Here is a 24,733-nt window from a genome sequence, read left to right as displayed (position 1 = left end):
TCCATTACTGTACATTGTAACATTAATTCTCAAATTAACTACAGAGTGCCTTTGGTAGCGTTGTGGCCCCTTGTAGTTTCTCCCACCCCCCCCACTTCGAATTTGAGGGGCTTCCCTCAACTGCTCAAGTGCTCAATGTCTGGTAGCATCAGGTTCTTCACCACAAAGCTCTCAAGTTGGCTGAGCCAAGCCTCAGTGCATCTCTCAGCACGTAATCCTGTAGCCTGGTGGACAGCATTCTCTCACTTACACTGGCCATCACAGGTCTTTTGAGAATCAACCACATGAGTGTGGTTATGGAGCCACATATTGGGAAGGGTCAGATGGAAAACCTTCTCATATGAATAATGTTAATAAATTAAACGGATTTTTATCACAATCCAGTCATTTTCATTTCACAACTGCATGATGGGAATGAACCATGGCCTTCAGACTGTGGGAAAAGAAAATAGAATTAGTGAACAATATGGAACACCATTTGGAGACATTTAAGAGAACATAGAACATTACAGGCTTTTCAGCCCACAGTGATATGCTGACTGATTCTATACCCTCTCCCCAAAAAACAAAACCCTTTCTACCTCATAACCCTCTATTTTTCTTTCATCCATGTGCCTGTCCAAAAGTCTCTTACATGCCCCTATTGTATCAGCCTCCACCGCCACCCCTGCCAATTCTTTCCACAATCCTCTGTGTCAAAAATATTACCCTGATGTCTCCCCTAAACTTTTTTCCCTTCATTTTGTACATATGTCCACTAGTCTTTGCCTCTCCCACCCTGGGAAAAAGTTTCTGGCTCTCTACCTTATCGACGTTTCTTATAATCTCATAGACCTCTATTAAGTCACCTCTCATCCTTCTTCATTACACAGAGAAAAGCCCTAGCTCTGCTAACTTTGTCTCATAAGGACATATTTTCCAATCTGGGCAACATCCTGTTAAGTCTCCTCTGCACCCTCTCCATAGATTCCACATCCTTGCTGTAATGAAGTGGCCAGAACGAAACAATATTTCAGTGTGGTCTCACCAACGATTTAAAGAGCTGCAACATTATCTCACAACTCCTGAACACAATTCCCAACTAATGAAACCCAGCATCCCATAGGCCAGGGGTGTCCAAACTTGCTTAACCAAAGAGACACATATGACAAACAGGTCTGGGAGTAGCAAGACTTGAAAAATATTACAAAAATGTTTTTATTCTTACATGCACATTTTGTTTAGGGTGGCCATTTCAAACTTACCAAAACAGAGGACATGCAGGGGCAGTGTCAGAAACTCAGGGGGAGGGATGTGGGAGGTGAGCCATGCATGCACGTGAGAAACACAGACACGCATGCCAAAATTAAAAAGCAAGTGCCCTTTTTACCCTTTAATTTTTCCCCCATTTGGGCCCAACACCCTCAAATGGAGGACAAATTAGCATCTGGCTTGAGGTGGCACAAGACAGAGTACTCAAAAGCCAGACTGTCCAAGCTAAAACTGGACACCTGGCCATCCTAATTTTGTTATAAATATTTTCTATAGATATTAGAAAATACATGTAAGTAATATTATTCATGAATTTAGTTTTTAAAATGCTAATTTGTATTAGATTCAATAATCAAAAAGTTCACATATACATAACAGATATTTTCAAAATCCTGGTGATTATTGTGAGTCTCCATCTTGGCTGTGAGTCATTGAAAATCTAGCTGATATGTTGTCAAGGCTGTACGAATATGCTCAGTCAAGTGTAAGTCCACAGCTGGGGCCCAAATAGCCAGCTAACATATTTCCTAAACCACACTTTATATGTTCAAGAGCTGCATGTGGCCACCCCACCATAGGACTTCTTGTGCCTGTGCGGCAGCCTTGAGAGATTATGGATTTAGACCCCAAGGTCCCTCTGTTCTTCCACACTGCTAAGTATCCCACCATTAACCATGTACTCTGCCTTCAAGTTTGACCTTCCAAAATGCATCACCTCACATTTATCCGGTTTGAACCTCATCTGCTGCTTTTCCTACTCAATTCTACATCCTGTTGTAGCCTATGAAAACCTTCAACGCTATCCATAACCCCTGCAACCTTTGTATCATCCACAGACTTACTGACCCATCCCAATAAAAGTCACAAAGAGCAGGAATCTCTGTGAAACTCCACTAGTCACTGACTTCCAAACACTACTACTCTCTGCTTTCTACAGACAACCCAATTCTGAATCCACAGAGTCAATGTTCCATGCCTCATGACTTTCTGTTCAAGTCTCCCATGTCAAATGCCTTTCTAAAATCCATCGACACCACATCTACTATTTTACCTTCATAAATTTCTTTTGTTACCTCCTCAAAAAATTTATTTAGGCTTGTGAGGCACAACCTTCCCCTCACAAAGCCATGCTGACTATCCCCGAGAAGCCAGTATCTTGTCCTTAAGAATCTTATCCATAGATTGCTTACCACTGATACAATCACTGGTCTGTAATTCCCAGGATCCTCCCTATTACTTTTTTGGAACACGGGGACCACATTTTCCATTCTCCAATTCTTGGCACCTTCTCTGTAGCCAACTAGGATGCAAAGATTATTGCCAATGCCCCAGCAATTTCTTCCCATAACAAACTGGGGTATATCTCATCCAGTCCTTGGGACTTATCAATCCTAATGTTTTTTTATAAAGATCCAGCAATTCCTCTTTCTAATCTCAACATGGTCTAGCACATAAGCATGTTCTATTCTGGTTTCACCTTGACCAGCACTCTTTTATCTGGTAAATACTGAAGCAAAGTATTAATTTAGGACCTCCCAAACCTTTTCCACCTCCATGTATATTGCCTCCTTAATCTGAAGAGGCCCCATCTTCATTCCTATCATCCTTCTCTTCTTCACATATGCATAAAATGTCTTCAGGTTTTCCTTTATCCTACTTGGCAAGGCCTTCTCATGCTCCCTTCCAGCTCTCCTAATTCCTGTTTCTTTCTGGCTACCATACAATTCTCATGAGCCCTTCCTGTATTTTGCTTCCTAAATCTAATATATACTTCTTTCTTCCTCTTAACTATCTGCCTCACTATTGTGTCTGCCATGGTTCACTTTTCATACCATCTTTTCCTTGTGTCAGTGAGACAAACCTAGCCAAAACCCTGCGCATGTGGTCACTAAACATCCTCCACATTATTTCTGTGCATTCTCCCAAAATAAAACTGTTCCCAATTTACCCTCTCCAGTTCTTGCCTCATCCCATCATTATTACACCTTCTCAATTCAACACTTTGCCATTTTGTTTCCTTTTATCCTTGTCTATAGCAATGCCAAAGTGCAGAAAATTCTGATCACTATCACCTAAATCACCCACTCAGAGGTCTGTCACCTGGCCAGTTTAATTACCTAGTACCAGACCCATTATGGCCTCACCTCTATTTGGCTGGTCCACTATTTCAGGAATCCCCCTTGAACACACTGACAAATTCTGTGCCATCTATTCTCTTGCAGTAAGGAGTTGCCAGTCAATATTTGGGAAGTTGAAGTCTCCCATAACTACAACCCTGTTATTTCTGCAGCATTCCAAAATCTGCTACTTGTGTATTCTTCAGACCCAAGTGGTGTTTAGGGGCCTATAGACTACTAGAAATACAGTGATTGCTTCCTCCCTATTTCTGACTTCCACCCACACCAACTCAGATGATGCTCCCTCCACAGCATCCTTCCTTTCACCAGCTGTGACACTAGCCCTGACCAGTAATTCTACCCCCTCTTTTACACCCCCTCCCCTCATCCCATCCCTTTTAAATCATCTAAACCCTGGCACCTGAATCAGCAAATCCTGTCCTTGCATCAGACAAGTCTCTAATGGCCACAACATCGTAATTCCATGTACTGATTCATGCTCCAAGTTCAACTCCTTAATTCCTAATATTCCTTGCATTGAAAAAGACACATTTCAAACCCTCCAATTGACTACATTTATGCTTCCTCCCCTGCCTATCCTTCCTCCAAGCCCACAGCACATTGCATCATCCCTTCCACCTTCTGCTCTATTCTCTGCTCTCACATTCTGGTTCGCATACCCTTGCCAAACTAGTTTAAATTCTCCCCAACAGCTCTTGTGAGGCTGTCCACCAGGATATTGGTCTCTCTCCAATTCAGATGCAGCCCATCCTTTTTGTACAGGATGTATCTTTCCCAGAAGAGATCCAAATGATCCACAGATCTGAATCCCTGCACTCTGCACCAACTCTTCAGCTATGCATTCATCTGCTACAACTTCCTTTTCTAACCCTCACTGGCACATGGCACAAGCAGCAATCAGGAGTTTGCCACCTTTCAGGACCTGCTTTGCAGCCTCTTTCTTAACTCCCTATATTCCCTCTTCAGGACCTCATCCCTACTCCTATCTGTCTCATTGGTGCCAATGTGGACCACATCATTTGGCTGCTCACCCTCCCACTTCAGAATGCAGTGGACTAGACATGAGATGTCTCTAACCCTGGCACCTGGGAGGAAACGTACCATACGGTATTCTTTATCTTGTTCACAGATCCTCCTTCTATCGAAACCCCAATCACTATAACTGTCCTCTTCTGCCCCCTTCCTTTCATAGCCAAATGCCCAGACTCTACCAGAGATCTGACCACTTTGACTTGGCCCTGGTTGATTGTTATTTTTCCCCCTCCCCCAACATATCCAAAACGTTATATTTATTGTTGAGGGGAAAGGCCACAGGGGTGCTCTGCACTGACTGCTCATTTCCCTTCCCTCTCCTAACAGTCACCCAGTTAGCTGCCTCCTGACTTTTGGGCGTGACTGTCTCCTGATAGCTTCTCCCTCCCAAATGATCCATTGTTCATCAGCTCCAGCTCTAGTTCCCTAACCCGGTCTTTAAGAACCTCTTGCCCTAGTTATCATCTCCACTACTTACTCCTTGTTACTATGCAAAGATCTTACCTGACCTTGCCTGTTGTATGTCCTCAGCCTCTGCTCTGCTGGGTGTTCAATAGAAATATGATTAAATATTTTTCCTCAACATTTATCAGACAGATATTCATGATCTGGGTGTATATAGTTACAAATAAGTTACGCCCTTATCTTGCATTACTTCTATTCCCTCCTCCGGGCACAGTAATGGTATTACTCCCATTCCCTTGTATTACAGATAGAAAATTAGCGTAAAGAATTTAGTTTAACTATTATGGCTTTTTAGTGAATAATTAAATGCCCATCTAAATTAGTTACAACTTCATCTGGATAGGAATAATCTATAGTCATGGCTTGAAATGTTTTCAGTGATTAACTGCAACAATTTTCTCAACATTATATTAGATAACATAAAATATTTGCGATTGATCATATTTACAATTGTTTCTGTGTTAATCCACAGCCCCAAAGTTTCACAGCCCCAGATAAAGTTTCATTACTGTTCTTATGATCTGAATTAATCTATATTGACTCAGAAGAAATATCTTCCATCTATAAAAACTTTGCTTTAAGGGTGATTTTAAATTTTAAGCATACTTGGAAAAGCACACTGCAATTCAGTAACATTATGGAAATAAATGGCATCTGCTTGGCTTGTTTCCATCAGTATTGAGACTCCTGAGAATGTTTTCTACTGTTAGAATCTGCAGAGCAAGAGGTCATTGAATTAAGGTTTTCCAGAATTTAGAAATACATGTGGATATAATGTTGGCCACCAGGTCCCTCGTTGGCTCATCAGAAACACAGTGTGAATATAGATTGAAAGTTTGTTTCAGTAGGTTCCAACCAGACGCTTCACCAGTTCTGAGACATTGCTGTAAACAATTTGCTCTTGAAGAGATGGTTTATTTTTCTCACATTTTGCCTTTGCAGAAGAAAAGTGTATTTAGAATAAAACTAAGGTGCAGCAATAGTATTTTTCAACAGTACACAATCTGCTGGAGGAGCTCAACAGGTTGAACAACATCAGTAGTCAATGTAGAAAGACTTTATCAGGACAGAAAGTGTGAAGGAGAGAGAGCTAATATAATGAGGGCAGTGAGGGAGGGGTAGCCTGTGGGGATTGCTGAACCAGGGTGAAGGGTGACAGATAGAGGCAGCTCGGCCCCTTCTTTAAACAATTTTCCTTGACTTTGGAAGTATAATTTGTGAATGGCACAGTAATGGCAAGCGGCAGCTTGTAAAGCTGTTATCTCTCACCTCCAGTGATGGGTGTTCAATTCTAACCTCTGATGCTATCTGTGTGGAGCTTGCACATTTTTACTGTGACCACATGGGTCTTCCCTGGGTGTTCTGATTAGTTCCCACACTCCAAGGATGTGCCATTTGACCACTATAAATTGTCCCCAGTTTCTAAGGGGAGTTGATGGGAATATACAGAAAAATGGGATTATGCAGGTTTAGTGTAAATGGATGGTTATACTGATTGTTGGATCTGACATCGTGAGCTGAAGGTCCAATGTAAATAATTAATTGTCTTATCCTTAAGGGCATTTGGTGAAAGAATAATCTTGCTCCTCTCACTGCACATTCTCTCCAATGTTGATTCATTCTTGATGATTAAAAGAGTTCTGAAAATTTCTTTGGAGGTTTTATAAATTTAGCAGAACATCAGCAGATGATTCAGAGAGACCAATAAATGAGATCAATCATTGAAAACTGTGTTAATAGAGGAAATCCCTTTGTGAAAATTCCCCTTCTTTTATATGTTATGGTGCATTCAAGCTATGCACATTTCACATTTGTGTGGTCAATACCAAAGCTGGGCTTGGAGAGTGAATTGATGCTGGCAGGAATGAATAGTGATTTAGGCTAAGTTCTCATCTGCACGCAAAGCTACTTTGAAAGCTTTTATGTGGCAGTTAGTCTGGTCACCTGACCGGAAATCCTGACTCAATTGTGGCTTTCTGTGGTAACATCTGCAATGCAAATTAATTAAACATGTAATACCTCAGAAGATAAAAGATATACAAAGAGATAACATTATTTTATAATGAAAGGAAATTGCAAATCAAGTGTTAATCAGGTACAGGTATAGAGATTTATAGGAGTAATTTCATATTGAATATAAATTACTCCTGTAAATCTCTATAGAGTTCCAGATCACTCCCCTATGTCATTAGGGGAGGGATTCCCATTGGAAATAAAATAATTATGTGCTTCTTGAATTACTCTTGTGAGTTAAATTTAAGAAGAATATTTTATATTTTTAGGTCTAGTCTTCATTTCATAATCCATGACCACGTGCTTAAACTATGCACGACTAGCTCATTTGGATGTAATTAGTCTAAAGCTGTCAGTTTTTAACACCTCTGAGGGGTGGTAAAATCCCAAATTGCTTCCCTTGCACATCAAACACTTAAAAGGGAAGGAAATCAAAACAAACCAAAATTCATGCAATATTTCTGCAATAGTATTTTCACAGTTATACAGCTCAGAACAGGCTTGTCAGCCCAACTCATCCATGTCAACCAAATTTGCATTCTGGGCTAGTCCCATTTGCCTGCATTTGATCCATCTTCTTTATGCTCTTCCTATCCATAAATAAGTCTAATATTTTGAATATCAAAATAAAGAGCCTGTTTTAAACTTAGATAACCTTCCTTGTTGTTGAACAGCACCAATTTTGGTATCATTCCATATTTGCTAATCACGTTGACTGCGCTGCCATCCAAATCATTAATACAAATAATCAAACAACAGTGACCCAGCACTGTTTTCCCAATGAAATTGTAAAGATTAGGATCCACATGGAAAGAATTTGAGAAACTGAGTGTCTTTGACTGAACCTCCAAGGGTAATACAGTCAAAGCATACATGTGAAGTTGCAGTTTAGGCAAAAGGAGGCAAGGATCTTAGTGAGGACGTGTAAAACAAGATAACTGATGTCTTCAATTAAAAAAACTAAATAGCCCAGTTTTGGAGGGAAGCAGGGTTAGTTATAGTAAGTTGTTCTGTGAGTGTATGAGAACATTTGCTTTACAGAACAGTGAGCTTGAATATCTTAAACTTAATCATAAACTGTAAATTATCTCTATGTGATTATTGCTGTTATTTGGGGGAATTTTACACCACAAAAAAAAATGCTTAGGAGAATGAAAACCCATCAAAAAGTGAAGAGATCAATTTCAGAACAGTGCTAAGGTGCCCAGAAATATGTTCAAATTTTAAGTCAAAGACATCTTTCAAAAGAGTAGCTCTTTTTTTTTGTTTTGGAGTTGAGTGAACAAATATCCCTGAATCTGTAATGTACTTCTGAGCACGGCCTCCGATCTGGAGCTTGGTAAAATCCCCATAATTTGATTTATTACACTGCAGCAATATTACAAAGAGCTTGTTTACAGATGGTGCTGACCTTCACTCTCCTCCTGATTTCTGGCAGATCCATCAGCAGTTACTTGTAATTGACAATGACAGTAGCTCATTTTCAGTTTAGACTGGCTCCATAAATTTAAATGTGTCTACAACTTCTGTCTCTGTTACTGTTCATAAATCTACATCTGATTGACAGCTCTGGAAGTTTTCAACTTGCTGCATTGGATAGATGTAAGTGACAAATATAAGAAAACGGAGTCTGAATCTTTTGTGTGACAGAACACCTGATTAGTTAACTATATTTGATATAATGTAACCGGCAGGTATTGCAGACTTGATTGTAGTACTGAACAGGAACATCCTGACACGTAATGAACCTGCGCCTTTCACTTCATTGCAAGGCACAAGTGAAATTCATCCTGCCCACAGTTAGGATTTCTATATCCAGCCAGTGAGTCACCTTGAGGACAAACAAGGTGGACAGTTGAGTAGTTTATGGGTTACATGTTCCTTTACACGAGGCCTACATGTGCTTTCAATACATGGCGCAAAGTTCTCAATGTCAACCTACTCCACTTGAGATGTCATGGACCAGTTCCCAGGATTTCCATTTAAGGAACGTAATCTTGAATCTTTCCCTTAGTATATCTGACCCAGCCTAGCTCAACTACATATAACTGCTAAAAATGTTGGCTTGGAAGAAGATATGATTTGTTTATCCTTCGAGTGAATTTGGAGGATTTTGCTGAGTCTGCACTGTGGTACTTTCCCAGTACACTGAGGTGGCCACTGTATATGGGAAGGCATGGATAATTGCTGTCCTGTCAACCACGAGTTTTATGCCAGTTTGCATTCTTTGTCTTCAAATGTAATTTTCGTCAATTAACACAAGCTGAGTGGTACATTGAGGGCAGTGGTGCATTTTATTATTGATGTCCGGCCTTACTCAGAACTGACTCCTGAAATATGGCAAGTGCGACTAAATTTTCCAGGATCTTCATTTGAACCTTTTCTGTCGGATGACAGTGTGGTTAAAATTCATTTGTTATCCAATTGTACTAGTACAAGCCCCCAGTCCATGGTGTCGAACAGTGCAAAACACACGTACAGACGTATACAGCAAAATGATCATATACACACTACATATATTCGTACTGTATATTAAAATAAATATTCTTAATAAATAGTAGAGTCAGGGAGAGTTGTTTTAGCAGTCGTTCAGCAATCTCTCTGCCCTTGGGAAGAAGCTGTTCCTCAGTGTGGTGGTTCTTGCTCAGATACTTCTGTATCTTTTCCCATGGGGTTGGGGTTCTGCCTGATTTTGTAGGCACTCTTTAAATAACAATCCAAGTTAATCCCATCAATGGGGGCAGAAGGCAACCCCAGTGATCCTCTCTGCTGCTTTTATGGTCTGGGGGATTAACCTGAAATCTGATGCTCTACAGCACACATGTCAAACTCAGGCCCGCGGGCCAAATTTGGCCCATGATATAATTATATTTGGCCCGGAAGATCATATCAAATATGTATTAGAGCTGGCCCGCTGGCCGCCGCACCAGTATAGCGCATGCACAGCTAATACTACAAATCCCAGAATGCTTTGCAAATGCATTGGCGCCGGCCCGTCAGCCCGCTAATCGCCCCCTCCTCCTCTCTTTACTTTTATTAGCATCTGTGACCTGTCGCCGAACTCACATGTAATAAACCCCTTACGGAAAATGGCCAAACGAAAGACAGAAAACAGGACCTTTCAAGACAGGTGGGAGGGAGACTCTTATGTTCATCATTTTAAAAGACAAACCTGTTTGTCATTGAAGCAAGTTGTTATTTTTTTGACTTGTTGGCTTGTGAAAAAAAATAAATTTAAAAGGAGCTTAAAGGCTATAGAGAAATATTATTTATTGAATATTTTATTTCTCATTTGTTAATGCTTCTTCTGGAAAGTGTTTAACCAAAACTATTATTAAACATTTATTTTGATAAGAAAAAGTTTAACATTACATATGTTGAAAGAAGAGAAAACATGCAGATGTTGTTGAAAATTTTCAATGAATATTTAGTTTGGCCCACGACTTAGTCCAAGTTTTTAATTTTGGCCCTCTGTGAATTTGAGTTTGACATCCCTGCTCTACAGTTACCATACCACGCTATGATACAGCCGACCAGGACATAACTCTGTCTTGAGAGAACTCCTGTAGAAATTTGACAGAATGGTGGTTGGTAGCCTTGCCTGCCCCATTCTGCTTCGGAAGTGCAGTCATTGTTGTCCATTCCTGACAAATGAGGAGTCATTATGTGTCCAGGATAGGTCACTTCTTAAGTGGATGCTGAGGAACCTGGTACTTTCCACCACAAAGCTATTAATGTATAGTGAAGAGTGGTCTTCCCTGATCCCTTGTTCTTCTGAAGAAGATTGCCTACCACCCTGCAGAAGTTAAGCATAAGCTTTTATTTAATGTGGTGTGATGACTTGGAACTCATCCTTTAAGTGTGCACAAATGCAAGTGTTGGCTAGATACTGCAGCTCCTCTGCGGCATAGAGCTTGATTCTGGAGTTCACTTGTCAAAAGTGAAAAGTTTCAGATTATTTCCATCAGCTTTGCTCCTGTAAGCATTTGTTAAAGAAAGAAAGATTGAGTGAAATATTGGGGTAATGTCGCAGCCTTTGATTGACACCGTTCTTCATTGGGAATTGCTCTGTCGTAGACACAACCCATTGGTTGGGTATCATGGCTTTCATGCTATCATGAAACAAACACAATGTAGAATTGAATTTCTGAGGGCAGCCAAATTTGAGAGGAATGCAAGACATTGCTCCTGGTTGATGAAGTCGATGCTTTAGTGATGTTGTCAAGTCTGGACTCCTAGAGATGGAATTAAGTCCTTCAGCCATTGTGCCAACTACAAAGCACCCATCTGCACAGATCCCATTTATCAGAACCTGGTTCATAGGTCTCCAAGTTAATGTGATGTTGGGTGGTGAAGGTCATGCTAACTATGCTTCTTAATGAATGGAATCTGAACTATTTTATGAAGTGGGAGTTGAGAAGGAGCCCGAGGATGACTGTGGCTGACAGCAGGAAAATCACTCCAGAGGTACCAACTGTGGTGGTACACCACTGTATACTGTGGCTTGGTTACTAGTTCTGTGTATATGTATGCTTCATATGTATGGCTCGCCCACATTCCTTTGGTGACTTCACCCCCAGTTATATTGTATCCTCGTGTTTATTGTATTTCTCATAGTTCCGGAGCATAGCTTCTCCCATGTTTTATTCTTTATCGTTATGTTTAGATCTTGTTCCCATTTTTGTTTAGTTTTACCATTTGTTTCCTCGTTCTCCTTTTCTTGCAGTTTGATGTACATGTTTGTTACAAATTTTTTGATTATCATTGTGTCTGTAATCACATATTCAAAATTGCTTCCTTCTGGTAACCTCAGACTGTTTTCCAATTTGTCCTTCAAGTAGGTTTTCAGTTGGTAGTATGCAAACATTGTATCATGAGTAATATTATATTTATCCTTCATTTGTTGAAAGGATAATAATTTATTTCCCGAAAAATAATTTTCTATTCTTTTGATCCCTTTTCTCTCCCATTCTCTAAAGGAAAGGTTATCTATTGTAAAATGGATTAGCTGATTTTGTGTCAATATTAGTTTTGGTAGTTGGTAATTTGTTTTATTCCTTTCTACATGAATCTTCTTCCAAATGTTGAGCAGATGATGCAATACCGGTGAATTAATCGCTGAGGTCACTTGATGCATCCTTCTCTTTCCAAATGATGCGCTTCTTCACTGTGAGATTTTAGAATTCAAGTGGGAAAAGTGTCTGCCTCTCAGACATATTTAATCTTAAATTGGTATATAGTCATTTTGACTTTGTTTTTCTAGAACAGTTTGTTGATGAGCCCACTAGAGGATCAGCTGTACTAGATATGGCATTGTGTAATGCACCCGAGGTGATTAGAGAACCTTGATGAGGCAGTGATCATAATATAATTAAGTTCAATTTGAGATTAATAAGGAGAAACTAGTCAGATGTATTTCAGAGGAGTAAAGGAAATAGCAGTGACGTGAGAGAGGAACTATCCAAAGTAGATTGGAACAGGGTCTGAGTTGGGAAGATGGCAGAGCAGCAATGGGTGGAGTTTATCCAAGAAATGAGGAAGGAGCAGGTTAAATACAGACCAAAAAAGAGGAAATATTCAGAAGGAAAAATGTCACAACTGTGGCTGATAAGGGAAGTCAAAGCCAACGTGAAAGCAAAAGAGAGGACATACAAAGTGCAAAAATTAGTGGCAAGATAGAGGGATGGGAAGTTCTAAAAAATACTTGCAGAAGGGAAGTAAAAAAAAACTTACAAGGATGGAAAAATCTAGTATAAAAATAGGTTAAATAGTTTCAAAGAGTAAACAAAAAGCTTCTCCTTTTACATAAGTAGTAAAAGAGAGGTGAGAGTAGATATAGGACCATTAGAAAATGATGCCAGAGTAATAATAATGGGAGGCAAGGAAGTGGCAGAGGATCTAAATGAATATTTTGCTTCTGTCTTCACTGTGGAAGAGATTATCAGTTGAAGAGTATCATGAAAATGAAATGAGGGCAGTTACTATTTCAAGGAAGAACATGCTCAAAAAGCTGAATGGTCTCAGGTGGGATAAGTCTCTTCAACCAGATGGATTGCACCCTCGGGTCTTGAAAGAAGTAACGGGGGTAGAGAATGTAGAGCATTGGTAATGATCTTTCAGGAATCGATAGATACTGGTATGGTCCCAGAGGACCAGACAATTGCAAATGTCACCCTCTTTTCAACAAAGGAAGGAGGCAGCAGAAAGGAAATTAGAGACTGGTTAGCTTGACATCAGTGTTTCAGAAGAAGTTTGAGTTAATTGTCAAGGATGAGGTTATGGAGTACTTGGAGGCTCATGACATGATAGGCCAAGGTCAGCATGGTTTCCTTAAGGGAAATCTTGCACGATAAACCAATCAGAATTCTTTGAAGAACAAGCAAGCTGGATAAAGGAGATATAGTGGATGTTGTGTATTTGGATTTTCAGAAAGCCTATGACAAGATGTCACACGTGAGGCTACTTAACAAGATCAGAGCTCATGGTATAAAAGGGAACATGCCAGCATGGATAGAGCATTGGCTGGTTGGAAGGAAGCAGAGTTGGAAAACAGGGATAATATTCTGGTTGGCTGCCAATTGCTAGTGACGTTCCACAGGGGTCGGGGTTGGAGCCTTTCTTTTTGTGTTGTATATTAATTTTTAAATTTAAATGTAGATATACAGCACAATTACAGGCCCTGTTGGCCCATGACCCCGTGCCATCCTTTTACACCCAATTGACCTACAATCCTTGGTCCGTTTTGAGCAATGATATGGATCATCGGAATGAATGGTTTTGTGGCCATACGAAGGTAGGTGGAGGAGCATGTAGTGTTGAGGAAATGGAGGATGCAGATTAGGCGAATGGGTAGAGAAGTGGCGAATGAAATACAATGATGGAAATGTACGCTCATGCACTTTGATAGAAAAAGTAAACGGGCAAACAATTTTTTAAATGGAGAGAAAATTGAAAGTAAATTGCCAAGTGACTTGGGAGTCCTCATGCAGAATAGCCTGAAGGTAAACTTGCATTGTTCAGTCAGTGGTGAAGAAGGCAATTCATTGAATGTGGCATTCATTTCAAAAGGAATAAGAGCAGGGATGTGATGTTGAGGTTTTATAAAGCACTGGTGAGACCTCATTTGGAGTACTGTGAGCAGTTTTGAGTTCCTCATTTAGGAAAGGATGTGTTTATGTTGGAGAAGGCTCAGACGAGGTTCACAAGGATGATTCCAGGAATAAAAGGGCTATTATATGAGGAGCATTTAATATCTCTTGGCCTGCACTTGTTGGAATTTAGGAGAATGAGGGGGGATCTCATTGAAACAATTCGAATGTTGAAATGGTGGGAGAGTCTTAGACAAGACAGGGATGGCTTGTGAGCCACATGCGGCTATTTCACATATAATGTGTGGCTTGCGGAAAATATGTTGGCTGAGACAAGAATCAGATGAGCCGGTGCTCACAATGGTAGTTTTAGTAGGATTGTATAATTGTGGCTCCAGTGCTCCTGACGACCCTGGCCATCCTCCCCTACGAGCTCCCGATGCTCGACCACAGAATCTCACCTAGGTCCCGGCAGCCTGTACTCCCATCCAAGCTCCCGACACCTTGAATATGGACTTACTACCCGACCCCGGGTATCCACACGTCAAAGATCCCAACGACCCGAGCGATGCAGGTACTTACTGCAGTCTAAAGTAGTATGCGTGTAATAGTCGACCGTCTAAATTTCACCCTAAAAACTGGCCACAAAATTTAACTATTACACATGCGTATACAGTCTGCGTATTTTTGATTTTTTGAAAATAATACAAATTAGAAGTTTAAAAACTGCATACCTGAATAAATATTAGGTATTTTGACAGTCAATGAGTTACTGATCCCCTTGCGCTCTTTCCACCACCATCTGCTCTTTCAATAACAAGTTTTCTCCTGGATGTCTAACTACAGACGCCAATGGAACTGTTTTTTGTCCAATCCAGAAATGCCTTGTGTTTGAATTTAATTTGTCCTCTAGGAAAAAAATAAAAATAGATCTCTTTGCATTCTTGTGGAAAAGGTGACACTAATGAATAATTATTACACTAAAGTGGGTCTTGGCAATAGTTCTACAACATTAAAACATGCTAGTTAACAATATGCACAATGTATGGTATAAAAACTCTGCAGAATATCAATGGACTGGTAGCTTAAATATACTTTTATGCATTTCCTATTTTTAATGCAACTTTTCTCGCTGGGGACAAGACTAAATCATTTTCATGAAACTGAGGTACTGACATACTTGGTAAAATGCTATTCTGAGGAGATACAGTTTGGGGAAAAAAGTGTTTTGTCATATTTTTGGCTACAGAATTAATTATTTGTTTTAATTCTATTGATTTCTCATTCTCACTTTTGTGTGGTGTTTCTTCAGATGTCGAATCGTCTGCAGTCCAGCTTTTCACCTTGTCTGATCTTCCTGATCGGCTGCAGGAACTCTACCAGAGAGGCTATGTACTGGCTGGCTTTCACCCTTTCATTCAGTCCATTGATGGGCAGAAGAAAACAACTCTAGAGAAAATGTTCAGAGCTATTTTGATCAAGGCAGCAGAGAGGTAAAGCAGACTAAATAAGTGGGAGATAAACACGGGCACTGGGTTACTCAAATAGATTTTCTTCACGGTAAATTTAGTTTTATTTTTGTTGATAGAGGATCATTTGACAATGTAAATATTTAAGTTATTCATCCATAATTGTGCAAACCAGGAGTTTTAACTTCATAGGAACATATCATGAAAAGAGGCTCTCTATTCCAAACATAAATTGATTATTATCTTGAAGTCTATGTTTTTAAATGAAGTTTGAGATTATTGACTGATTATAAACAATTCTTTTTGTGAAATGCTTTTTTTTATCAAGTGTTTTCAAAATTGCCTTGGTTGAAGGAAAGGACATTATTTGATTCAATTGTAAGTGATACTCATTCCATACTATATAAACACTGTCACGTCAGAGGTTATCAGAGTAGATCATTGCCCAAGGTTACCAATGTAATTGAGCTATAATTACCCATTTAAAGTCACATATGTAACTCTAGGGATAATTCTTCATATTGCAACCAAAGGAATATAAACAATGCATTCTTAATATACTTTTGAGTTTACATTGGAGTTTGTATGTTCTTCCCGTGTCTGCGTGGGTTTTCTCCAAGGGTTCTGGTTTCCTCCCACCATTCAAAATGTACCATGGGTGTAGGTTAATGGGATGTAAATTGGACATGGATTCATGGGCTGAAATGGCCTGTTACGGTGCTGTATTCCTAAATTTTAAATAAAAGTTTTTTTAAAAGTCTTCTGATATTAATTAACCAAAAACTGAATTCATTTGTTGAACAGTTTTCCTTAAACCAAAGCCAGGTAGATTTTCAACATACATTTGCAACAATTTCATATTCAATGTTAATTTTTTTGTATGGCTATGGGAAAAATCTAATGATACTACCATTTTCCCCAAAGGTGAAACATTCCATTCCTGTATTAGCTTTGGTGTTACTTGCTCCATAAGTTGAACAATTCCTAATGATCAGCATGTTCACTGCATAGATGTTTAAAAATATGATGTTTTATTTGATATTTAAAAGAATAATATGTTTCTGATTGTGGACTTAAAACAGTTATTCAATCTCAGAATATTTGTGATATCACAGTGATATCATTTTTGTGATAAAATGTTAGTGATACTCCTGACCATTAGAGGAAGTTGGAGGTTAGTTTGCTGCAGCCTGATTGGATTCAAGATGGATGCCTCCTCACTGTCATGAGTTATAAAGCATAGCTATTTTAAAGGAACACAAGTTTCTTTATTACAATAAAAGAAACATCACATGGATCCAGGAGTGGAAGAAACACCAGGTGTGTGTCGAAAGAGAATCACTCGATAGCAGCAGAAAAATGGTAAGTATGAAGACTCCTGATGCTGTAAATTGGGCTGGAAATGTCAACCATGATTGGAGGTTGTTCAACCAAAGATTCATGCTGTACCTGCAAACCATTGGACTCGATAGCAAACCTGATGCACTGAAGATTACACTCCTATTTACCATGGCGGGACCTCAGGCACGAGAGGTCACATTTGTTTTCGCTGAAGCAAAAGTCCAGGGCTAGTTCAACAATGTTATCAAGATGTTTGATAAAGACTGTTCACTAAAGAAAAATGAAATGTTCAAGAGGTATGTGTTTAATTCATGCATACTGATGCATACTGACACAAGAGAAACTTGTCCGTGAACTACTCTTTGCAGATGATGCCGCTTTAGTTGCCCATTCAGAGCCAGCTCTTCAGCGCTTGACGTCCTGCTTTGCGGAAACTGCCAAAATGTTTGGCCTGGAAGTCAGCCTGAAGAAAACTGAGGTCCTCCATCAGCCAGCTCCCCACCATGACTACCAGCCCCCCCACATCTCCATCGGGCACACAAAACTCAAAACGGTCAACCAGTTTACCTATCTCGGCTGCACCATTTCATCAGATGCAAGGATCGACAATGAGATAGACAACAGACTCGCCAAGGCAAATAGCGCCTTTGGAAGACTACACAAAAGAGTCTGGAAAAACAACCAACTGAAAAACCTCACAAAGATAAGCGTATACAGAGCCGTTGTCATACCCACACTCCTGTTCAGCTCCGAATCATGGGTCCTCTACCGGCACCACCTACGGCTCCTAGAACGCTTCCACCAGCGTTGTCTCCGCTCCATCCTCAACATCCATTGGAGCGCTCACACCCCTAACGTCGAGGTACTCGAGATGGCAGAGGTCGACAGCATCGAGTCCACGCTGCTGAAGATCCAGCTGCACTGGATGGGTCACGTCTCCAGAATGGAGGACCATCGCCTTCCCAAGATCGTATTATATGGCGAGCTCTCCACTGGCCACCGTGACAGAGGTGCACCAAAGAAAAGGTACAAGGACTGCCTAAAGAAATCTCTTGGTGCCTGCCACATTGACCACCGCCAGTGGGCTGATAACGCCTCAAACCGTGCATCTTGGCGCCTCACAGTTTGGCGGGCAGCAGCCTCCTTTGAAGAAGACCGCAGAGCCCACCTCACTGACAAAAGGCAAAGGAGGAAAAACCCAAAACCCAACCCCAACCAACCAATTTTCCCTTGCAACCGCTGCAATCGTGTCTGCCTGTCCCGCATCGGACTGGTCAGCCACAAACGAGCCTGCAGCTGACGTGGACTTTTTACCCCCTCCATAAATCTTCGTCCGCGAAGCCAAGCCAAAGACCAAAGAAGACTGATGCAAGGAGTGAGCTTTGATACTTTTTTAACGGACTTGAAATTAAAAGCGAGAACATACATTTTTGGATCATGATCAAAATGTGTTTGAGATTATTGATAAGAAAGAAAGAGAGGTTTCTGCGAGCGACAGAGTTTACCTTAACTGGACCTATGCAGATATCTCATGCCAGTGAATTAACTCTGCAGCACACAAAAAAGTGAATATGAAAGCATATCCGTAGGTGTGCCCACGCACAAAAACAAAGTGAGATATAGAAAACAAACAGAAGGATGGAGAGACATTCAATTGCAAATGAATGCATCAACTTACACCAAAATGATACCCAGGCTATTGAAAAGTTTATAACAAGCGCAAAGGACAGAATCATTATACAAAGCAATGTTTTTCCAAAGGGAAACAATACAGAAGTTAAAGTGTGTGCACCATTGAAGATACTGTACACACTATGGAAGAAACTACTTTCAGTGACACACTTTTCGTTTGCATGGATGTGCAGAAAGATTATAAACCAACAGACAGTGAACAACCAAGCATGAACAGAGATGAGCAGGACAAATGGAACAAATATCCTTTCAGGCAAAAGTCAATTTATCTGCGAGCGTGAGATCAGGGCAATGAAGAAAAAGGCAGACATCCATGCAAATCCTGTACAGTTTAAAGCCTACAATGGATCAACTTGAAAGGTACATGGAAACTCAAGATGAAAGTTAAAGAGCACCACCTCAGATTGGCAGTAGTCCCAGATGGACATGAATCACTGCTTGGTGACAAAGCATGTGAAAATTTAAGCCCAGCGGGTGTACACACCAGGGAAACCTATTGTGTTAGCTGATGCATTATCCAGGGCAATTATGCAGAGTGAAGCACACAATAAGGATTCCACAAAGACAGATGTGAATCTCCATGTGACCTTGATCACTGAATCTCTTCCAGTATTTGACATGATAGATTGCAGCTGAAACAGAAAAGGACACAGTTCTACAGAAGATCATCAAGAATCTGAATGAAGGATGGCCTAGAGGTGAATGTCAGCCATATTACAACATCAGACCTGAACTGAGTGTTGTCAATGGGCTGCTACTCAAATAGAGCAGAATTGCCATCCCTCAATCACTGTGACAAGAGATGCTGAAAAGGGTGCATGAGGGGCACTTTGGAATGGAAAAATCCAAGAGATGGACCAAAACTCCTGTATATTGGTCAGGGATAATCACTGTTATTGGCAGAATCCATCATCATAACTGACTTGCCAGCAACGCCATGGCAGAAAGTTGAGACTGATTTATTCCACATTGATGGAAAGAATTGCTTGCTGGTTATTGATTACCTAACAAACTATCTGGAGATTACAGTGCTTCCTAACATGTCTGCTACTTGTGTGATCAAATATATGTGCTCGATCTTTGCAAGACATGGAATTCCTCAAATTGCCTATAGTGACAATGGACCATACTATAGAAACATAGAAGATAGGAGCAGGAGTAGGTCATTCGACCCTTCGAGCCTGCTCCGCCATTCAACGAGATCATGGCTGATCTTAAAGTTCAGTACCCCGTCCCCGCCTTCTCTCCGTAACCTTTAATACCCTTATACTGAAGAAATATATCTAATTCCCTCTTAAATATATTTAATGAACCTGCCTCTACTGCCTTCTGTGGCAATGAATTCCACAGATTCACCACCCTCTGGGTAAAGAAATTCCTCCTCATCTCGGTCCTAAATTGTTTGCCTATTATCTTCAAACCATGGCCCCGTGTTCTGGATTTTCCCATCATTGGAAACATCCCATCTACATCCATTCTGTCCAGTCCTGCCAGAATTTTATATGTCTCATGAGATCCCCTCTCAGTCTTCTAAACTCCAGCGAGTATAATCCCAATTTGCGCAATCTTTCCTCATAAGTCATTCCTGCCATTCCAGGTATCAGCCTGGTGAATCGCCTCTGCACTCCCTCCATTGCAAGAACATCCTTCCTTAGATAAGGTGACCAAAACTGCACACAATACTCCAGGTGGGGTCTCACCAAGGCCCTGTATAGCTGCAGTAAGGTATCCTTGTTCCTATACTCAAATCCTCTTGATATGAAGGCCAACATACCATTTGCCTTTTTAACCGCCTGCTGTACCTGCATGCTCGCCTTCAGAGGTTGGTGTACAAGTACCCCTAGGTCTCTCTGAACTTCCCCATCTCTTAATCTATTGCCATTCAAATAGTAATCTGCGCTCAAGTTTGTATTACCAAAGTGGATAACCTCACATTTATCCACATTGTAGTGCATTTGCCATGTATCTGCCCAGTCCCTCAATTTATCCAAATCACACTGGAGCTTCCTGACCCCCTCTTCCGTGCACACAACCCCTCCTAGCTCAGTGTCGTCTGCAAATTTGGAGATATTACATCCAATCCCCTCATCCAGATCATGAATGTAAATTGTGAACAGCTGGGGTTCCAGTACAGATCCCTGTGGCACCTCACTGGTCACCGCATGCCACTCAGAAAACGAGCCATTTATCCCAACTCTCTGTCTTCTACCTGCCAGCCAGTTCTCAATCCACATCAATACTTTGCCCCCAATCCCATGAGCCTTGATTTTGGAAGCCAGTCGTTTATGCGGGACCTTATCGAAGGCCTTTTGGAAGTCCAGGTACACCACATCCACTGGCTCTCCCCCATCTATTTTACCTGTCACCATCTCAAAGAATTCCAATAGATTTGTCAAGCACGATTTACCTTTTGTAAATCCATGTTGGCTCCGTCCGATCCCTTCTCTGCTAGTCATATGCTCCGCTATTACATCATTAATAATGGATTCCATCATTTTGCCCACTACTGATGTAAGGCTCACCGGCCTATAATTCCCCGCTTTTTCTCTACCCCCCTTTTTAAATAGTGGGGTAACATTAGGTACCCTCTAATCCATGGGTACTGATCCTGAGTCTATCGAGTTCTGGAAAATAATTCTTAAAGCATCTGCTATCTGAATGGCCACTTCCTTAAGTACCCTAGGATGTAGATTATCAGGCCCTTGAGATTTATCTGCCTTCAATCCCATCAATTTCCCCAAGACCATGTCCTTAGAGATACTGATTTCTTTCAGTTCCTCCCTTGCATTAGTCTCTATGTTTCCCAAAATCCTTGGGAGGTTATTTGTATCCTCTCTTGTAAAAACAGATCTAAAGTAAGAATTTAATTGGTATGCCATTTCCTTATTCCCCATTATATATTCCCCTGATTCCGACTGCAAAGGACTTACTCTGGATTTCACCAAATTTTTCCTCTTGACATATTTATAAAAGCTTTTGCAGTCGGTTTTTATATTTGCCGCAAGCTTACTTTCGTAATTTATTTTTGCTCTCTTGATTAATCCCTTTGTCCTCCTTTGCTGCATCTTGAACTGCTCCCAGTCTTCGGTTGTGGTACTTTTTTTTGGCCAATTGATATGCTCTCTCTTTGGACCTAATGCTGTCTCTAATTTCCCTTGTTATCCACGGTTGAGTCACCTTTTTTGGTTTATTTTTATGCCAAACCGGTATAAACGATTTTTGCAATTTCTCCATTAGATCTGTGAATGCTTTCCATTGTCTATCCACAGTTAACTCCCCCATAAACACCACCCAATCAATCTTACTCAACTCCCGTCTCATACCATCATAATTCCCTTTATTTAAATTCAGGACCTTAGTCTCGGTTTTAATTTCATCACTCTCCATGTCGAGTGAGAATTCGATCATATTGTGATCGCTCCTACCCAAAAGGCCTCGTACAACAAGATTGTTGATTAGCCCCTTATCATTGCATAATACCCAATCTAAAATGGCCTGCTCCCGAGTTGGTTCCTCGACATATTGGTCTAGATAACCGTCCCGTAAACATTCAAGGAGTTCCTCCTCCTCAGTATTTTTACCAATTTGACTAGTCCAATCTATATGCAAATTAAAGTCTCCCATGATGACAGCTGTTCCCTTATTGCACACTTTTCTAATTTCTCTTTTAATGCCTTCCCTCACCTCTACACTACTATTTGGAGGCCTATATACCACCCCCACTAACGTTTTCCGCCCCTTGCTATTCCTCAGTTCTACCCATATAGATTCCGCATCTTCTGAGTTAATATCCTTCCTGTCAATCATGTCGGTCCCTTCTCTCACCATCAATACTACCCCACCCCCTTTTCTTTCTTGCCGATCCCTCCTAAATATCGTATACCCCGGGATGTTAAGTTCCCAGGCTTGCCCACCCTGCAGCCATGTTTCTGTAATCCCAATCAAATCATATTTGTTTATCTCAATTTCCACAGCTAATTCATCTACCTTGTTCCAAATGCTTCTTGCATTAAGATATAAAGCCTTCAGATTTGCTTTTTTCACCCTCCTTGCTCTTTCTGATTTTTTACTTTCGCTGCCTAACCTAACTTTTCCTGTTTTATTTTTTCTGTCCTTTGCCCTATCATACAGGTTACCACCCCCCTGCCAAATTAGTTTAAACCACACCCGACGGCTGTACTTGTAGAGAATTCCAGAACTTTGCAGAAGAGTATGATTTTAGATGTGACTTCGTCCTCTGCATCCACAATCAAATTGTAAAGCAGAGAAAGGAGTTCACATTGTTAAACAGTTGCTCAAGAAAGCAATTTCTTAAAATTACTGCCTCTGCAGGTCATGCATCTATCTCACAGGACCAGCGATCCAGGTGCGATGCTGGCTTTGTGGAATTTGTCTGTTCTGCCAGGGGACATGGTTCCTCCAGAGTGCTCTGCTTTCCTCTCATGTCCCAAAGACATGCTGATCACTACATTAATGGCCCACTATAAATTATTTTCAGTGTGGGTAGGTGGTGAGGGAGTCAGCAGGGTCTTAATGGGTATGTGTGAGAGAATGGGTTGCTGGGAGATGAGTGTAATTGCTCAAAAAGTTGGCAAAATGATCTGCTTCTATGTCATTAGGATTTCTGGTAGAATTTTTGGTAAATCTTGGTCCCATTTCCAAGAAACATCTAATGCACCAAATAGTTCACCAAAATGACTTGGCACATACACTTGTCATCATTTGTAGAAAAGAAGGATGCAATTTTCAGTCATAAATCTATCATCAGAGCAGAGAATGGCTAAACACAACACTGTTATGCTGCTTTCTTTCTTCCATGAAGATTTTACACCTTTCAAATTATTATACCAGCTTGCAGATAAATAACATTTCAAATTCTGATCATCACACTTTTGTCAGTTTTAAGAATATTTGCATTTGGGAGTTTTGTCTGAATTTTAAGGCATCAGGCATCTTGATGCTATTCATAGTAATGAAAATGTTCTACTTTAATTTCTTATGAAACAAACTTTGCTCACTTTAGGAATATGGCAAGAATGCACAGATGCATAAAAATCAAAGACACAAAACAAGCCTTCTTCCAGCCAGTATAATGAAAATGTTTCAGTAATATTTTAAAAATATTTCTTCAAAAGTGTCATGGACCAGAAAATAGCACTGCAAACTGTAAAGATATGATGAACTAATAAAACACCAAACCAAGCCCTCTGAGGAAACATTGAATCATCTCGTTTATAAACCAAGTGATCTAGGCTGTATTTATTTATGTATAACTGTTATATGAATTTAATATCATAAAGAAAAATATTCTGTCAACTTATCTTTGTTTAAGATGTATTTCATTTAAAAATATACTTGTTTACAAACAGAAAAAAAGCAACAAAAGAAAATTAAATGAGTCATGAGAACATAGGTGCTGGCGGAAGCAAAATGGCCCCTCAAGCCTGCCCTCCATATAGTATGATAATGGCTGAGCAACCCCAAGCTTCTTCTATACCAGATCCCATAATAATTTCTGCATAAGTACCATTATGTTTCCATCAATGGAATCCCTCCCAATGCATTTTAAATTTAAATTTTCCTTTTTAAAATATTTTAATTAATGTTTACAATACAGAAATTAAACAGTACAATTATGTAAGGGACACAAATTGTAAGGAAAATAAGAAAAAAAATCCATAATTCAAAGCCTCTACTATTATACAAGGCTGGAAAAAAAACTAACGTGGATATCAAGTGACAACAACCTGGAAATGGATGGCACAGCAGCGAGGGATATGACAACCCTAAACCTTTAGATTATGATAATGCTCCATAAAAGGACCCCATGTCTTTATGAAATTAGTATTTGTATCTTTAATGGCATATCTAATTTTTTTTCTAAACTTAAAACAAAACATAATATCATTTAACCATTGTGTGTGTTTAGGTGAAGTGTTTTCTTTCCATTTAATCAAAATTGCACATCTGGCTATCAATGAAATAAAAGATAAAATTCATGAGTTTTAAACTGGCCAGGCACCAAATTCAATTTGTGAAGGTTGTCCTCTCGGTAGCCAGGAAGTGTATAGTGGTCTTGTGGAAGTCCGACTCCCAATTAAATATTACGTAATGGAATACGGAAATGCAGAGTTGTATTCCCCAGGAGAAAATTACATACAATTTGAGGAGGAAATGTGGCACATAGGGTGTGGCAACCCTACCTGCAGCACATTGGTGTGCAGATGTAATTATACCCCTTTTA

At 40.2% G+C, this 24,733-nt stretch overlaps 1 protein-coding gene across 3 annotated transcripts in view; it reads left to right on the top strand.

Annotated features, from left to right (window-relative positions):
- Positions 1-24,733, top strand: part of LOC138750776 (raftlin-like) — a 104,461-nt gene that overhangs the window by 18,668 nt on the left and 61,060 nt on the right. For all 3 annotated transcript variants that reach the window (XM_069912928.1, XM_069912918.1, XM_069912924.1), the window contains exon 3: positions 15,300-15,480. In XM_069912928.1, coding sequence (XP_069769029.1) covers positions 15,300-15,480 — 181 coding nt within the window. The remainder of the gene's footprint in view (positions 1-15,299; positions 15,481-24,733) is intronic.

Source organism: Narcine bancroftii, chromosome 1, assembly GCF_036971445.1.
Source record: "Narcine bancroftii isolate sNarBan1 chromosome 1, sNarBan1.hap1, whole genome shotgun sequence".
Classification (NCBI taxonomy): domain Eukaryota; kingdom Metazoa; phylum Chordata; class Chondrichthyes; order Torpediniformes; family Narcinidae; genus Narcine; species Narcine bancroftii.
The sequence above is the reverse complement of the archived record's forward strand: the minus strand, read 5'-3'. Positions and strand labels throughout refer to the sequence as shown.